Source organism: Arvicanthis niloticus, chromosome 13, assembly GCF_011762505.2.
Source record: "Arvicanthis niloticus isolate mArvNil1 chromosome 13, mArvNil1.pat.X, whole genome shotgun sequence".
Lineage (NCBI taxonomy): Eukaryota > Metazoa > Chordata > Mammalia > Rodentia > Muridae > Arvicanthis > Arvicanthis niloticus.
Genome location: NC_047670.1, coordinates 48,059,624 through 48,075,211, shown reverse-complemented (window position 1 = coordinate 48,075,211; position 15,588 = coordinate 48,059,624). Strand labels below are relative to the sequence as shown.

Here is a 15,588-nt window from a genome sequence, read left to right as displayed (position 1 = left end):
CTCTTAGGGGTCTCTTGCCCACAGATACAGCATTAAAGCCATTTGCAAAGACCCTTTTAACTGGCTGGAGCTTTCCCACATTGCTGCATTTGTTAGGTTCATTTTAAATTTGGCTAGACTTTAGAATTTTAGTAATAGGACTTGGAAGTAAACCTATCTACACTTCATCTCAAATGGTGAATCTACAGCTTATTGTCCTTGAGGTCATAAGCAAATTTGTCACCCTTCTTTAAGTCCCATATTTCTTTCATCTTGAAAAGATGATAAAATAGCACTGATCTTGTATGGTCACGAAATCACGTGTTTCAAAATTATTTGTGAGGATATATGATATCCAGTACAAGACTGATCAACGAACACTGGTGGCCCTTGTTTCTTGTATGCCACATTCTTCGGGAACAGGGAGGGTCAGCTGGTAAGGAGATCCACTGTTCACAGCTGGCCCTGAGAACTTTCATAGCATGTTACCTGCTGTACTGCTGCTAGCCTGTCTTCCTATCTTAATGTTGACTCACTGAAGCCAAGTACCCTGACTAGCTGGTGTGGTGGCTGTACCAGTGTAATGTCTGCCATGATACAGGCCGGTACTCAGTTGAATGGTTGATAAGGAACGCTGAGGTGATGTGGACAGTGGATGACATGGACAGAGAAAGGAAGAGCAGCCCAGTGTGCATTGATGGGGACAGCCAGCATATGAAGCTGTCTCTGGTCAGTGGGAACAGAAGTTGCTGCTTCTGGGAATTTGGAGGAAGCTGTGTGTCAGGGAGACAAATGCCAGAGCCCAGGTCCTAAGGGCACACTGATAGGTTACCTACAGAAGGAGGAGACAGTTATTGCCCCTGTCATGTGTTTGAGTTACAAAATATTCTGTTCTGAATTGGTGAGGTGACTCAGTGGATAAAGGGCACTGGCATCCAAGACTGACAACGTGAATTCAACACCTAGACCCACACAGCAGAAGAGAGGTAGGTACCGTGAGTTTTTCTCTGACCTCCACCACGAGCACACATGTATCCACTCACACAAATCAGTGTAATCACATCCTCTACCCTGCTAGGGGAGGAGACATTTCTGTCACTGTTTGTGGCTATATGATGCCCCATTCACAAAAGAGTCATGAGGAGTCTAGCTTGTTCTTTTTTTTTCTTATTTTATTTACATTTAAGATGCCATCCACTTTCCCCATTTCCCCTCCCTAGAAAACCCCTGTCCCATGCTACCCCCTTTCCTTTTTGCTTTTATACATTTTTTTAAAAATGTTAATCAAAGGATTTATAAGTTTGGTAATGCTCAATCAGAAGCGTAACCCAATACCCAACCTAGATATAAAAACTATCTTTGACTGGTGGAGACCTGTGAACATCTGCCTCCATGCCCCCTCTCTCTTTCTCTCTCTCATCACCTAGCTTCTCCTCTCCTTCATCTTCTCTCCTTACTCCATCTCTTCCTCTCAGTACTCCTTCCCACTTAGCTCCTCCTACATATCACTCTTCCTGTTAAAGTAAAACTTTTCTCTCAAAATACAGTTAGAGCATACTTATTCCTAATTGTACCAGTGAGGTATAAGATAGTTCTAATACCCAGTCCATCATTCTGTTGACTAACCAGAACCTCTGTCATCTCTTCTAACTAAAACACTTACTTTTGATCCTGGCTTTTTTGTTTTTTTGGGCTTTAGAATGAATGTCAGCTGAAAACTATCTACTCAGATCTTTTCTCTCAAAGTAAATAGCCAGGATTGGCTATGAGACTATGGGTCTTCAACCCCGTCAGAAATCTGGAATGACTGAGTTAACTGAAGTTATGGGAAGCACTAAACATAGCTTCTAAAACTTAGCCAATTTATAGAGACCGCTGAACACCTGAGAAGCCCCTATACTACCGAACAGTCTAGCTTGTTCTTAACTAAAATATTGGGACTATTCCATATAAAGAGAGATGTTTCTCCCCTTGTTCTGAAGCTGTTCAGACTTATGACCTAAGTCCATACCTATGGGAAGTGTGGGAAATGAAACCCATACCTGTTGCCAAGTCTCCCACAAAGACACAGACCTTTGCCACTCTTTGCCACTCCTCTGACACTATGCACAGTGCCTGTTTCTGCTGTAAAAGTAAAAAATAAGACTTGGCTTGTGTGCCATATAATTATCTATATTTACATAGAAACTGCATGCTTTCCCTTCTCCTCTCTACTTGGAACTACTTGGCTTTCCTTGATAGCTGGCTGTGTGGAGAAGGCTTGTGCATGTAAGTCTGCCTACTTGGGGGTGGGGTGTGTGCCTGAAACAGAACTTCCAAGAGTGTAGACTTTTATTGTGTTCTGGACTTCCCTCTGCAGTTCATCCCCGAGAGTGTGGGAACACAACTTCCCCACCTCATTAAAAACATCATGCTTTCTTATGAAGGAATGAACAGTTTGGAGGCTGTGCAACAGCTCACTGGTTTTACAATTCTACTGTCATTAACTGGAGGGGAAGGCTTTCTGTTCTTTATGTTTATTGAGCTTTTGCGTTTTCTGCCTTGTGCCCTCTTGTACATCATTTTTATCTCATTTAATTTCTTAAAAAAGAATTTAAGTATGTGGGGGCGGTGTTTGGGGAGTATGTTTGGGGAGTTCAGATGACAGCGTCACATCCCCTGTAGCTGGAGTTATAGGAGTGTGAGTTGCCCTGTGCAGGTGGTAGGAATTGAACTTAAGTCCTCTGCATCCCCATATTTCAAATTTCCGATTAATATTTTTATTGCCAGAAATTTTTGTGTGTTAACTATTTTAAAGGTGACATATATGTCACATGGCTGCATTTATGTATGTGTACCACATGTGTGCCTGCTGCCCAAGGAGGTCAGAAGAGGCTCTTGGAGCCCTTAGAACTGGAATTACAGACAGCTGTGAGCCTCCATCTGGGTACTAGAAACAACCCAGGTCCCCTGGAAGAGCAGCAGGTGTGTCTAACCACCGAATTATCTCCCTGGCTTCATAATTTTTTCATATTTTGATACAAGCATTTGAGTTTTAAAAAGTGTTTTCATCTTACTTACTTATCTGTGTCTGTATGGAGGTAGGTGTATGTAAGTGCACAAGGAGACTAGTGATCAGGGTTACCTCGTGAGGGTGCTGCGCCCTAGAGACTTCTGTAAAAGCAGCTTTCCGAGTGGAGCTTGTGATTGTTTTCCTTCTACCTGCATTTGCTTTGGAGAGAGCACTGAACTGTGTTTAGAAGCATTCGTTCCAGCTCTGTTTTCTGGAGAAAATCTTGAAGTATTATTCTTTCTTTTAATAAATTCTTTATTTAAATCTTGAAGTATTATTCTTTCTTTTAAGTATTATTCTTTTCTTTTGAAGTATTATTCTTTTTTTTTTAAATACTTAAAAAAAATTTTTTTGTTAGAATTTGTCAGGAAAGAATCCTGACCTAGAGATTTTTGTTAGAGGATTTTAAAAAAAAAAAAAATCTATTTGATTGATTTAATGGGTTGAGGACTTTTCAGATCACTTACTGTTCTCAGGCCAATTTTGGCAGTCCATGTCCTGTGTCCTCTTGGTTGTCACAAAGCTGGAATTGGAACTCTCTGGTGTCTCCACCCCACCCTCCCCGTAGCTTTGGTGCTCTTTGTGTCATTTCTCACTCTTCTCATTTTTTCTTTAACATTTATCATAAAATTACAGACTGGGAAAGGATCTTCACCACACCTACATAGACAAAGGGCTAATATCCAAAACTTAAAAGTCTAGAAGTTAGACACCAACCACCCAAATAACCCAATTTAAAAATAGGGTACAGAGCTAAACAGAGAATTCTCGACAGAGGAATGTCCAAGAATGTCCAATGAATGTCCAATGAATCCAGTGTCTCGAATGTCCAAGAAGCACTTAGAAACATGAGTCCTTAGTCATCAGGGAAATGTAAATCAAAACAACTCTGCGGTCCCATATTACACCCATCAGAATGGCTAAGATCCAAAACTCAAGTGATAGCACATGCTGGTGAGGATGTGGAGTGAAGGGAATACTTCTCTATTGCTGGTAGGAGTGCAAACCTGTATAAACACTTTCAATTTGGCAGTTTCTTAGAAAACTGGGAATAGTTCTACCTCAAGATCCAGCAATACCACTCCTGGGTGTATACCCAAAAGATACCACCCTATACCACAAAGACACTTGCTCATCTCTGTTCATAGCAGCTTTATTTATAATAGCCAGAAACAGGAAACAACCTAAATCTCCCTCAACTGGAGAATGGACAAAGACAATGTGGTGCATCTACACAATAGAATACTATTCAGTTATTAAAAACAAAGACATCGTGAGTTTTGTAGGCAAATGGATAGAACTTGAGGATATCATCCTAAGTGAGGTAACCCAATTCCCAAAGGACATTGTGACAGGAGTCCAGTATGGCTGTCCTCTGAGAGATCAGGCTGTTTTAACCAGTGAGTTTTTTTTCTGTCTTTTTCTTTTTCTCTTTCTCTTTCCATTCCCTCCCTCTGCTTCCTGTGAGTTTCTTTTTTATTTCCAGAGATGAGAGCTGGTTATTCCATACCACCCCTCCCCCCTACTACAACCCCTTAGTGCTGCAGGTCTCTCCCGCTACACCCTGCATCGGCAGTGACTTGGGATTTTAGGAATTGCAAACCTGGTATCTTGTTAGTGCTATTGGAAGTGTGTTGGTCCATTTCCTTGAATTTGTAATGTCCCATTGATCATCCTGCTACTGACTTCTGAATTAATCCTTCACTTGATAACAGACTTTGTGTTCTTTGAGTGTGCACTCGTGCGTGCGTTCTGCAGGTGTGAGGTGTGGTTTCATTAGGTGTCGAACAAACACGAGCAGTTGTTAGCATCTCCCATGTTCTGTTGATTTTGTGTCTATTCATTTTGTACATTTCCAAGAATCCTATTTGTGCCTTTGACTCTAATTCTGCTTCTGTCCACTTATCCTCATGGAGCTGAGTGCCCAGACAGTAACACTGAGTGTCTATTCTTGGTAGATTCAGGCTTCCTTCATTAAGCAGTGTTCCTCTTTATCACCACTAACTGTCCCTGCTCCAGAGTGGACTCTGCTATGCCTCTGCCTGTAACTGTCATAGATCTTAGTAAGTTCTCTTTCACTGGGCACTTGACATTTTTGTTACTCTTCCCTTTTCCTTCTTCCCATGCCAAGTTCCCCCATTAATGTTCTTGCTCTTTCTTCTGAAGGTCTTTATGGAAGGCCTCTTTCAGAGGCCTCTTCCCTGCCTCTCCACTCCTGAAGGACTTTTTTTTCCACTCTTGGATATAGACTTCTGGTTGCAGTCCCTCTGCCCCTCAATCACTCGTATAATGTCCTACTTCCTCTGCCCTTCACAGTTTCTGATGACAGAGCTTCAGATCACTCACACCCGTTCCCTTTGTCTTTTGCCTGTTTGCCCCATCAGCTCTCTGCCTTTTGCCTTTTCTTTCTGCAGTGTATGCCATTTCTAGGTAAAGAATTCTTAGCCTTTGTACTGTGTTGGGTGTGTTGAGCTTCCAGGATCCATTTAACAACATTGTCGTCAAGCCTGAGAGGTTTTGACTTTGGTCCCTTGTAGATGGAGTTCAGGCATTGGTAAATGAGAGCAGAGCATGCAGGACTCTAGCGTGGAGGTTGGCATGCCTTCTGAAGATCTCCCAGTTACAAGTGGTTTATTCTACATCTCTTCTTTCGTTGTCCTCATGGTTACTGCAGTGGGTACCACTGGATGGGTTCCCCAGCTCACTTTGCTGCTCGGATGCTTCTCTTGGCTCAGATGCTTCTCTTGGCTCATCCTCATGCCTCCCAGTCTCTCTGTGGAACGTTTTCTTCTGCCTTTCTTTTGGGTACATTCTTCCATAAGATAGTCATCTTGAAGTGCCCCACAGTTTTGCTCTTCACGTGGAGTTCATATTTTCTGGTGTAAAGTTATTTTTCAGAATCTTCTGAGTATTTACATCTGATGCTGTGAGACAGTGGGGTCTCGTCAGGGTCTTGAGAACAATGTTGGCATTTCTGTTTTAGTAGGTAGTTCTCAGTATCTTTTGGGTTTTGGTATGGTCCCAAGGGCCAGCTGCCCATTTCAGAGCATTTGTGGCAGTATATGGCGCTTCCCCTGTTTGTGCCACACCAGAATTGAGGACTGTAACCGTGGTCACTTGGACTGATTCCATGTGCCTCCCTCTGGTGAAGCCTGAGGGTCACACATAGTCATCAGATTGTGCTCTTAATCTCTGTCCTATTCCAAATCTTCCTCCTGTGTCTGTACTAAGGTAGGCATGATTTTCCCATCTCTGTGTCTCCTGTGTGGCCAGGAGAGCAGAAAGGAGTCTGGATGTGATGGATGTCACCACTATGGCTCATGGGATCTAGGCTTCTGGGTCAGAGAGTGCTCTGTCCAGTGCTGCCCATATGGTTGAACTGGAAAAGAGCAAAAGGAAGGACAGACGCGGTTCTTTCGTCTCTCTAGTTAGGCTAGCTTCTTTCTTTTGTCCTTAGCATACCTGGGAGATCTCAGAACATTCCTGGGGACACTCATTGAAGCCCCTTTGAGCTTCAAGCTGCCTTTTGGGTCAGGGCAGGGCAGTGACGGGAAATGCACTCATTCCCAGGTCAGCACTTTGACTTGTCTTCTCAGTTTTAGTGCTTTTTGAGTCTTTGACTCTATCTGCTCTATCTGTGACTTTAGGGATGGGTTCAATTACAGACAGCAGGAGAGGCCAAGTAGCCTGTGCTTCTTACTTCATCCTTTTCCTCATTGGAACTCATCGTCACATGCCACCCCCACATAGAACCATCCATACCACTCATCTGCTTCAAACTCTCAAAATAGCTTCCTGTCATGCTTAGAATAAAATCAATATTTTCTTATGACCTTTCCTCTGTCATTAATCTTCTGCCAATCTCGTCTTCTCTTGTTCTGTTCTATGATCGCACTGCGCCTCAGGATTTTTGCATTAATTGCACATTCTCTTTAGGAGGGAGGCTCTCCTCTAAGACCTTCACAAGATCACTTCCTTGCCATCAGAGTCCCAAATCAAGCATCATTTTTTTTCAGGGAGACCCTCCTTTGCCTTCAAATCTGAGATGTGATTTTTTTTTAACCTCCTCTGTTGATGTCTCTAGAAGATGTACTTACTTTCTGAAAACTATTTGTATTATAGGAGTCTCATACCCTACTGCATTTCATAGCCTACTTTTTACACCAGCTGTTGCCATAGCAACCAGATTTATGCAGGTGTAACCAGAGAGTACCTTGCCTCAGCATCTCTTGCTTTCTGGAACATTCCGCATGCCTTGCCAAGACTGTAGGATTGGATGACCCTAGATACCCACTGCACAGCAGTTTAACTCAGTGAAGGATGGGTCCTGACCCTCCAGGGGAAAGCTTGTCCACTGAGGCCAAGATTTGATGAGGGAAATGAATCATCCTGTCGGTCTGTGTCCCAGGTGCTCATTTATGAAGAAAAGTCCCTGCAGGGTCCCAGAAAGACCCAAGATATGTAGCCCCAGCTACTCCAGTGTGACCAGCTCCATAAATAGCTGGACAAAGCCTTTGGTGTGGCCCTGCCTCTTCGGGACATTCTGTTCACAGTCTGCCCTTCTTCTAGCCTCTCTTCCCTGGGTCCCAGCACCCTACAAGCAGGCTCTGGCTTCCAGAGGAGCCACAAGGCTTGGGCATCATGCTAAATGACTTTCAAATACTTTTTCTAAAACATTTTATGGGAAACAAAGTTGGATGGAGGGAACAGAACTCCACTCTTAACATTTACTAAATTGTATTTATATTAAATTTAAACTTTAAGACAGAAAGCTATACTGTGAAAACTCTATATTTGTCTTCACCAATAATAAAGACTAAATTAACAGTATAGAGTATTTTTTTTAAGTCTTTAAAAGTTTCCAAACACATAATAGCATGTGTGTTATTTTCTGAAACTAACTTCCCTGGTGTTATTAGCACAGGATGTATCCAAGTGTCCTAGTTACTTTTCTATTACTGTCATAAGACATCTTGACCAAGGCAACTTTTAGAAGAGTTTGTTTGGAGCTTATAATTTCAGAGGCTTAGAGTCCATGACCATCAGGATGGGGAGGGCATGGCAGCAGGTAGTATGACACTGGAGCAATAGCTGAGTGCTTACATCTTGATCCACAAGCTCAAGCTGAATGAGCTAACTGGGAATGATATGGACTTTTGAAACCACCCTCAGTGATACACCTCCTCTAGCAAGGCTACACCTCCTAATCCTTCTCAAATAGCTCTTCCAACTGGGACTACCTTGTGTCTATGGGGACCATTCTCATTTAAGCCACCACATCTGAACAAGTAGGCTGTTTCCAAGCTCATTTCCACCTCTGCATAGGTTTTGATTCTCCAGCCATCCTAGTCTGTCTTCTATCCTTTCAGTTTGCACCTAGTTAAAAGGAGCCTCTGGCTTCTATTAACTATGTTGCAATGAAGATTTCTGAGCAGGTCTTTGTGGGAGCCCTCTGAGTTAATACATACTGATGTGGAATAGTTTGGTTCAAGTGTATTTATAGATAGCTTGAGGAGGTAACTCCCCAGCTTCCTTTTTTCTTTTTAAGACTCCGTATCAATTTATTTACACCTTACTTTTTACTGATGTACATCTTGGCCAAAACTTTTGTCCTGTAATACTTTTAAGTGTTCCCATTAGGTTGAGTGGGAAATAGTGTCTATAGTTTGATTTCTTCCTTTGGCTGCTAACTTGATAGAGTGTCTGCTTACCGCCCATTGGATTTCCTCCAGTTTGGGCTGTCACTTCCCAACACCCTTTGCTTGATGTCTGAGTCATTTCTTACTGATTTATGGGAATTCTCTACGAAATCAGAATTCCAATTCCTTGTCAGTTTAATATACTGCAAATACCTCTCCACAAGTAGCTTGTCTTAGCTTTTTACTGGTTTCCATTTATACCAAAGTCCATAACTTTAACATAGCCAAACATGCTGTCTTTCTTTTATATTTTATATGTCATAACTCATTTGTGAAATATCTCACTTTTCACAGGCTATTTATTTGTTTAAAAAATGTAATTTTTAAATAACTTTTAGGTAGTGTTGCATGACTTTCTAGATAGTTGCAAACATCTATCGGTCCCAGGCAGGTCACTGGTGACAGAACAAAAAAACACTTACCCCGAGTCTAGCTTATTGAATGGTGTTACATAGAAAAACACCAGTGACCCAGGAACAGACCCCCAAATCTTACCCTAGCAGTGGTGATTGCTCATGGAAGCTGTGTCCCTAGAGCTGCCTGTACAGCTTGTTGACAGGAGAGTCTCACCTCTCAGGAATTGATTACTAATTGACAACCTTGGGGAGAGGCCTTGGGAGTCTTATAACAGTCTGAGCTTCCTGAGATTTGTAAGTTATTTTGGTCCCTGTCCTCCCTATAGGAGTACTCTGAACAGATGTTTGGATTCTGAGGAACAACCACAGTACACTGAGCCGTTTAGTATACTTTTAAGTGCATGGTTCCTTGTGCTTATAACCATGTGTCATGGGGCCCAAGGCTTTTCAGAAACCCTCCTCATAGAACGCGTCGCCTTTCAGTTGAACCTCCAGGTCCCAGCGTGTGAACTTGTTCTGGGATGTCCTCCACCACTGATGCTTTGGAAGATTTCTTGACATCTAGCAAGTTAGTTCTTTCCAGAATTCTCCTCTTCATTGTTTTGTTTGTTCTTGGCACTTTTTTTTAAACATACAAAATTAAAATAGCACACCAGATTTTACTAAAACTAAAATGTTATTGTTCCCTTTTTATTAAGGTGCTTTGAATGCATAGAGCTATGGAGAGTTGTGACTTCTTTTAAAATATGGTCTTATCTTTAAGCATGAAATATCTCTTTATTCATTTGACCTTTTTACTAATTGTTCTACAAAACTTAAATAGTTTATGTAAATGTCTTATACACATTTACTACATTTATTCCTAAATGCCTTCTGGGCTGCATTGCATTTACAAATCTATATTCTTAACTATTTTTTCTTGAAATAGTAACAATAATACGAGGTTTTATTCTGCAACCTTTTTGAATCTGTTGCTTTTAACTTCATGGAAAATATTGTTTTAATTTTTTAACCCTCTTTTGCTGTACCTTCTCTTCAATTCAATTTGCAAGAAAGCAGAGACCCTGTCTTCTCCCTCACTTCCCTTTTCTCAACTGTGTGCATACAATAATAGGTGACTTGCAGAGGAGATTCATAAGTCTGCTAGAAGAATTAGTTGATAAATTGGCAAATGTGTGTGCCATCTGGCAGCTGGAGTTTGTCTTAGCCGTTTTCACACCTTGGCCACAGACCCAAATCTGCTATTTTCTGTGCAAGTTTATCTGCTTTCAAAGGCTTGCTCTGACTTCAGTTCTTCTGGAAAGAATTTCTTAGGCTTCTCTTCTCTTCAGAAACATGAATCCAGAAAAGCAAACAAAAACCAAGAATTGAACAAGAATGAAAAATAAACTGTATGTTCCAACAACTCATAAAGAAAATCAGCTCCAGCAATGTAGAAGACACACCAGTAAATGGTATTACAGTGGGCACAGGATACCACCACAGTCCGGGACAGGAATTCATTTATGAGTAGCAGATAGAAAACAAAGATCCACCAATATATTATCACATCAACAGGAGCAATAGAAGCACCTGCCCAGATGCCCCACACAGTGACTCAGAACAGGAGTACAGCAGCATCCATTGTGTATCTGTGCCCCATTCTTATGCAGCCTCCTGGGTAGTGTGCTCTGCGAGTGAAAACAGCTTCTATTCTAGGCTTTAAAAACTGATCCCCCCTAATGCTTTATGAGTTTCTATATTTGATGAAAGATTTTGCTGTGATTAGTGATTTCATGAAGTTATAACAAAGACAGGCCAGGTTTTCATTGCTGGAATCTCCTTTGCTTAGGAGTCAAAGAAGCATCTGCTTATAGGCAGCTGTCTGAGCTCTCCTGTAATGCCAGCACCCCCAGGGAAGATACCTTTGCCCCAAGCTTCAGCACCCATAATGTGAGGACATCTTCTGAAGACCTCTGACACCATATTGGCACCATCTATACCAGAGATGGTCACGCCATGCCTCTGCTCCCTTCCTTCAGAGGCCAAGTATGCACACATGCTTTCTGACACCCCCAGACCTCTGGGCAGTGCCTACTTCTGTATATGTATCAACCCTAGATGTGTTCTTACAACCCCTTCTGTGTATGATTCCTTCTCTCAAAGGAGCAGAGGATAGGTGATCAAGGGAGCCTACCAACTGTGAAGGCATAACTTGAGCTTGGAGTCTGGAGACTCGGCCACCATGCCAGCCCAGCTAGCTAGCCTCCTCTCCCCTGTACCTCCCTCCCACACATGTCAGGACACAAAGGCTGAATCCTACAACTCTCTCTATTTCTTTGGCTTGGCTTTGAAAAAAAAAAAAACCCAACAGAACCTTCCCTCCTGCTTGGGAATGCACTAGAGAAGTCAGATATCTCCTAGGATGTCATGTTTTGATTCCATACCGAGCAAGAGACAACCCCCAGAGCCTGCCTCCTCCCCCCCCCCCCTCTCTCATTTTTAAGGCAAACAATTCATCCTGCTTCTCCAAGGCAGGCACAGCTGCCCACTTACTTGGCTCTTGCAGTGGCCATGACTATCCCCTTTAGATCAGCCAACAGGTATCGATTTCCTGCCATGTGCTCACCGTGACACTGGGTATTTGGGAGGCTGTATTAGTTTTAGGCAAGCACTCGCCTGTAATGGAAACTTGACTGTAGTGACCAATACAAATGAAGCATGGGCTGTTGGTACTTTAAAAATATTTCAGCCATGTAGCTGCTAAGTCCATAGAGAGGAGGCTGCTCTGTGTGTGTGTGTGTGTGTGTGGGGGGGTTTGGGACACTGCTGCTCTAGGAGTTGCCTGGTTTTCCAGCTCCTTCTAGCCTAAGCTCTGCCATTCAGAGCCTATGGTTTTATTTTCATCTCTGAATGGTTACTGAGCTTCAAAGCCTCCTGTTCACCCAAGGAGGAAGGAAGGGAAGCCAGGGAGACTGAAGGCCGGAAGCCTCCTCATCCTAGCTCTGTTATTTGTGGTCTGAGAAGCTCACTGCTTGAGGTGCTGACATTGGGAGTATTTCTTGCTATAAGAAGCCTTTGGAATTGAGCATTTTACCCCCATTCTGCAGGAAGCAAAGGGAGGGGAGGCTTCATGTGCCTGCTCAATCAGCTAGTGTGCATCATTGCCACAGCTCTGAAGAGGAATAATTGGAGTCCCTGAGTATGAAGCTTATGGAGAGGTCAGCACCAACACATGGGCCCGGATCTTCACATCCCAGCACCCAGTCTATCTGCTCAGTCTTCAGTGGTTGAAGACTTCCTCATTTGGTCATAGCCTTTATTGAGTGACACTGTATATAATGTGTTTAGATGATCTTAAGGGCCAGCTGTTTACCATTTGCCTAGGCTTGTAGAATTGAGGTACTTCCCAAGGTCATTCAGGTCATAACAGATGTGGTCAAGTTCTTAGCATGTGTCCAGAGGCTCTGGCATTGTCATAAGCCACACCTCTGCACATCTTCAAATGGTGGGAAGTCCCTGGAGAGAAGGAAATGGCAAAGCTGCTTCTCCTTGCTACCGGAGCATTCTGAACTTCCCTCTGTCTTTCTGCACAGCACCCGGCAGTGCCACCTGCTCCTGGACGTCTTCAACTCCACAGAGCACGAGCTGACAATCTGTGCCAGGAACAACTCTGAACTCGTCCTGCATGCCAGTGAATGTCAGCGGTAAGTGTCCTGCAGAGGCAGAGTAAGGCCAGGACCCAAAATGGGCAGAGCTTGGTAAGATGCAGAGTCCTCTCCTTACTCTTTGCTGGGCCTCTCCCCACACCAAGAGCCCCTTCCTTCAAGTCCAGCATGTAGATGGATTACTGATGAGATAGACAGTATTTTTATTTTTTAATAGCAAGATGCATGAGGCACCAGGTTTAAGAACAACCAACCAGCAAGCCTGTGTCTTAGAGCTAAGCTTTCCCTGTGTTTGCTCTCTATTTCTTTATCTATTCCTGTCTCTGTCTTATTTTTAAGAATAAACTTTTGCCCCTAAGTAGCTGACATTGGTATTATTAGTCAGCAGGGAAATGCAAATGCAGAAATCACAGGGAGAAGCTAGTGCACATTCATCAGAAGCAGGGAGATGAAAAGACACAGAGGGAGCACAGGGGAGGATACAGGGCGCCTGGAACTCTCACGCTGGCATGTGAGAAAATGCTGCAGCCACTGGGGACAAAGTCCCAGCACTTCCTTCTAATGCCAGACATACCCTTGCCCTTGGCCCTGCTCTTCCAACCTTAGTTATCACTGTCCACCTCCCCGACTCATACCCATGCTGAGCTACCCAGCCCAGGAACTGAAACGATGAACTCCAGGTTCAGCGAGAGACTTGGCCTCATGTAAAATGGAGAGTGATTGAAGAAGGCACCCAGCATCAATCCTGAGCTACTACATACACATGCCACCTCCTACATGTGCACCCACATACATGAGCATGCATACATACATGCCACATGCATACATATGCAGAACAATAACTAAATAAATAAACAAATTAAGGGGCTGGAGAGACAGCTCATAGGGTAAAGTACTTGCCATGCAAGTACGGGGATCTGAGTTTGGATCCCCAGAGTCCATATAAAAAGCAGGCATGATGGTGCACACTTGTCATCCCAGGGCTGGTGAGAGTGCAGAGGGGTAGAGACAGGATCATCCCTAGAATTCACCAGCCAGTCTAACTCGAAACAGAAAGGTCCAAGTTTAGGGAGAGACCCTGTCTTAATGACAAAGGTAGAGAGCCTTAAGGGTAGACGCCTGAAGTTGATTTCTGTCCTTCGCACATCTGTGCATGGACAAAAGTGTATCCATGCATATAAGCATGTGCATGTAAGCATGCACACAAATAAGAAAAAATAAAATAGTTTTAAGAGTTAAAACATAATCACCAAAAGAGTTATATAGGGATGCTCCTAAGCCCCGCCCCCTCCATAAAACAAAACAAAGCAGAACACAGCAGGGGTCTGATAGCCCCCACAGAAGAATGGATAAACAGTTGGTAGAGGTTTTCTACAAGGGTACTGAGGCCAGAGGGCAGACAGCGATGAGCCAAACTTAAACTATGTTCACTTTAAGCTTTATTGAAAAATCTCAAGAGGAAATGTTAGGATTAGGGTAAATAAGCCACAGAAGGAAGTGTTAAGCAGTATGCACACCACCACCACCATTACCACCACCACCACCACCACCACCACCATCACCATCATCACCTCCACCATCACCTCCACCTCCACCTCCACCACCATCACCACCACCACCATCATCACCTCCACCACGTCTCCACCTCCACCACCACCACCACCATCATCACCTCCACCTCTACTATCACCTCCACCACCACCACCATCACCACCACCACAACCACCACCATCATCACCTCCACCTCCACCATCACCAACACCTCCACCACCACCTCCACCACTACTACCACCAGCACCATCATTACCTCCACCTTCACCATCACCACCACCACCATCATCACCTCCACCTCCATCATCACCTCCACCACCATCATCACCCCTACCACCACCACCACCTCCACCACCACCACCACCACCACCTCCTCTGATCTCTTCCTTCCCATGATGACTCTTTGAAAGTAGTAGTGCCATTCGTGCCTGCAATTCCCTGCTGCTACTATACTCTGTGTTTGTGTATCTACAACCATATGTTGTTTTGAGAGTTTTTTAAAAAAATCTTATAAGTCCTTTTCTCTCATATGTGTCCTTTTGAAACTTAAAATAAGCATTGTACTTTGGAGCTAAATATAAATCCAGTTCTTCTATTTTGACTGCTATTAATATTTCATTGTGTAAATATGCCATCGTCTTCATTTCTATGCTAATTCCTCACTGTGCAGTAGCTTCCAGCACATTCATATTTAATGTGACTCTTAATGACACATATGAATGTATGTTAGGCCCTAAAGCCCCCTGGCAGGGCAGTTTGGAGACCTGAGACTTGGGCTCATTTCTGATCTTCTTATGAGAAGAGACTGAGATGCTTCTAGGATCACCTTGTCTTTCCCCCTCTGGGACTTGACACCTTCATGGGGGATGGGATGGGCCTTCTGCAGGCTTCTGGTCTATGCCAGAGGCTGAGCAAATGCTGTTTCTCCAGCTTTCAGGGAGGAGGGAAAACTTTCTAAAAGCATGGTGCTATCTACTGCTGTCCCTGTTAAGTGTGTGTGTCTGTGTGTGCGCGTGCACGTGCACGTGCGCGTGTGCGTGTGTGTGTGTGTTGGGGCAGGGATTTCTGCCATCTGTCTTGTCTCTTGGTCTACATGTTTTCATGTAGCCCATGATCCAAGAGATAAACCTTGTCTTCTTATGACACCAGTGTAAAACAATTTTAAGAAGTTATAAATCACTCAATCTGTCCTGTGGTGAAGATTTGGATCATTTTCGGCAACATGGGCAGTGTGATGTTAATGACCCAAGTCGTAGATAATTGCAGTTTGGTTTTATGCTTCAGGCTTCTTCGAGAGGCTTTTT

At 43.5% G+C, this 15,588-nt stretch overlaps 1 protein-coding gene across 3 annotated transcripts in view; it reads left to right on the top strand.

The window, feature by feature from the left end:
- Trappc9 (trafficking protein particle complex subunit 9) overlaps positions 1–15,588 on the top strand; it is a 458,815-nt gene that overhangs the window by 295,606 nt on the left and 147,621 nt on the right. For all 3 annotated transcript variants that reach the window (XM_076911449.1, XM_076911450.1, XM_076911451.1), the window contains one exon: positions 12,662–12,772. In XM_076911449.1, coding sequence (XP_076767564.1) covers positions 12,662–12,772 — 111 coding nt within the window. The remainder of the gene's footprint in view (positions 1–12,661; positions 12,773–15,588) is intronic.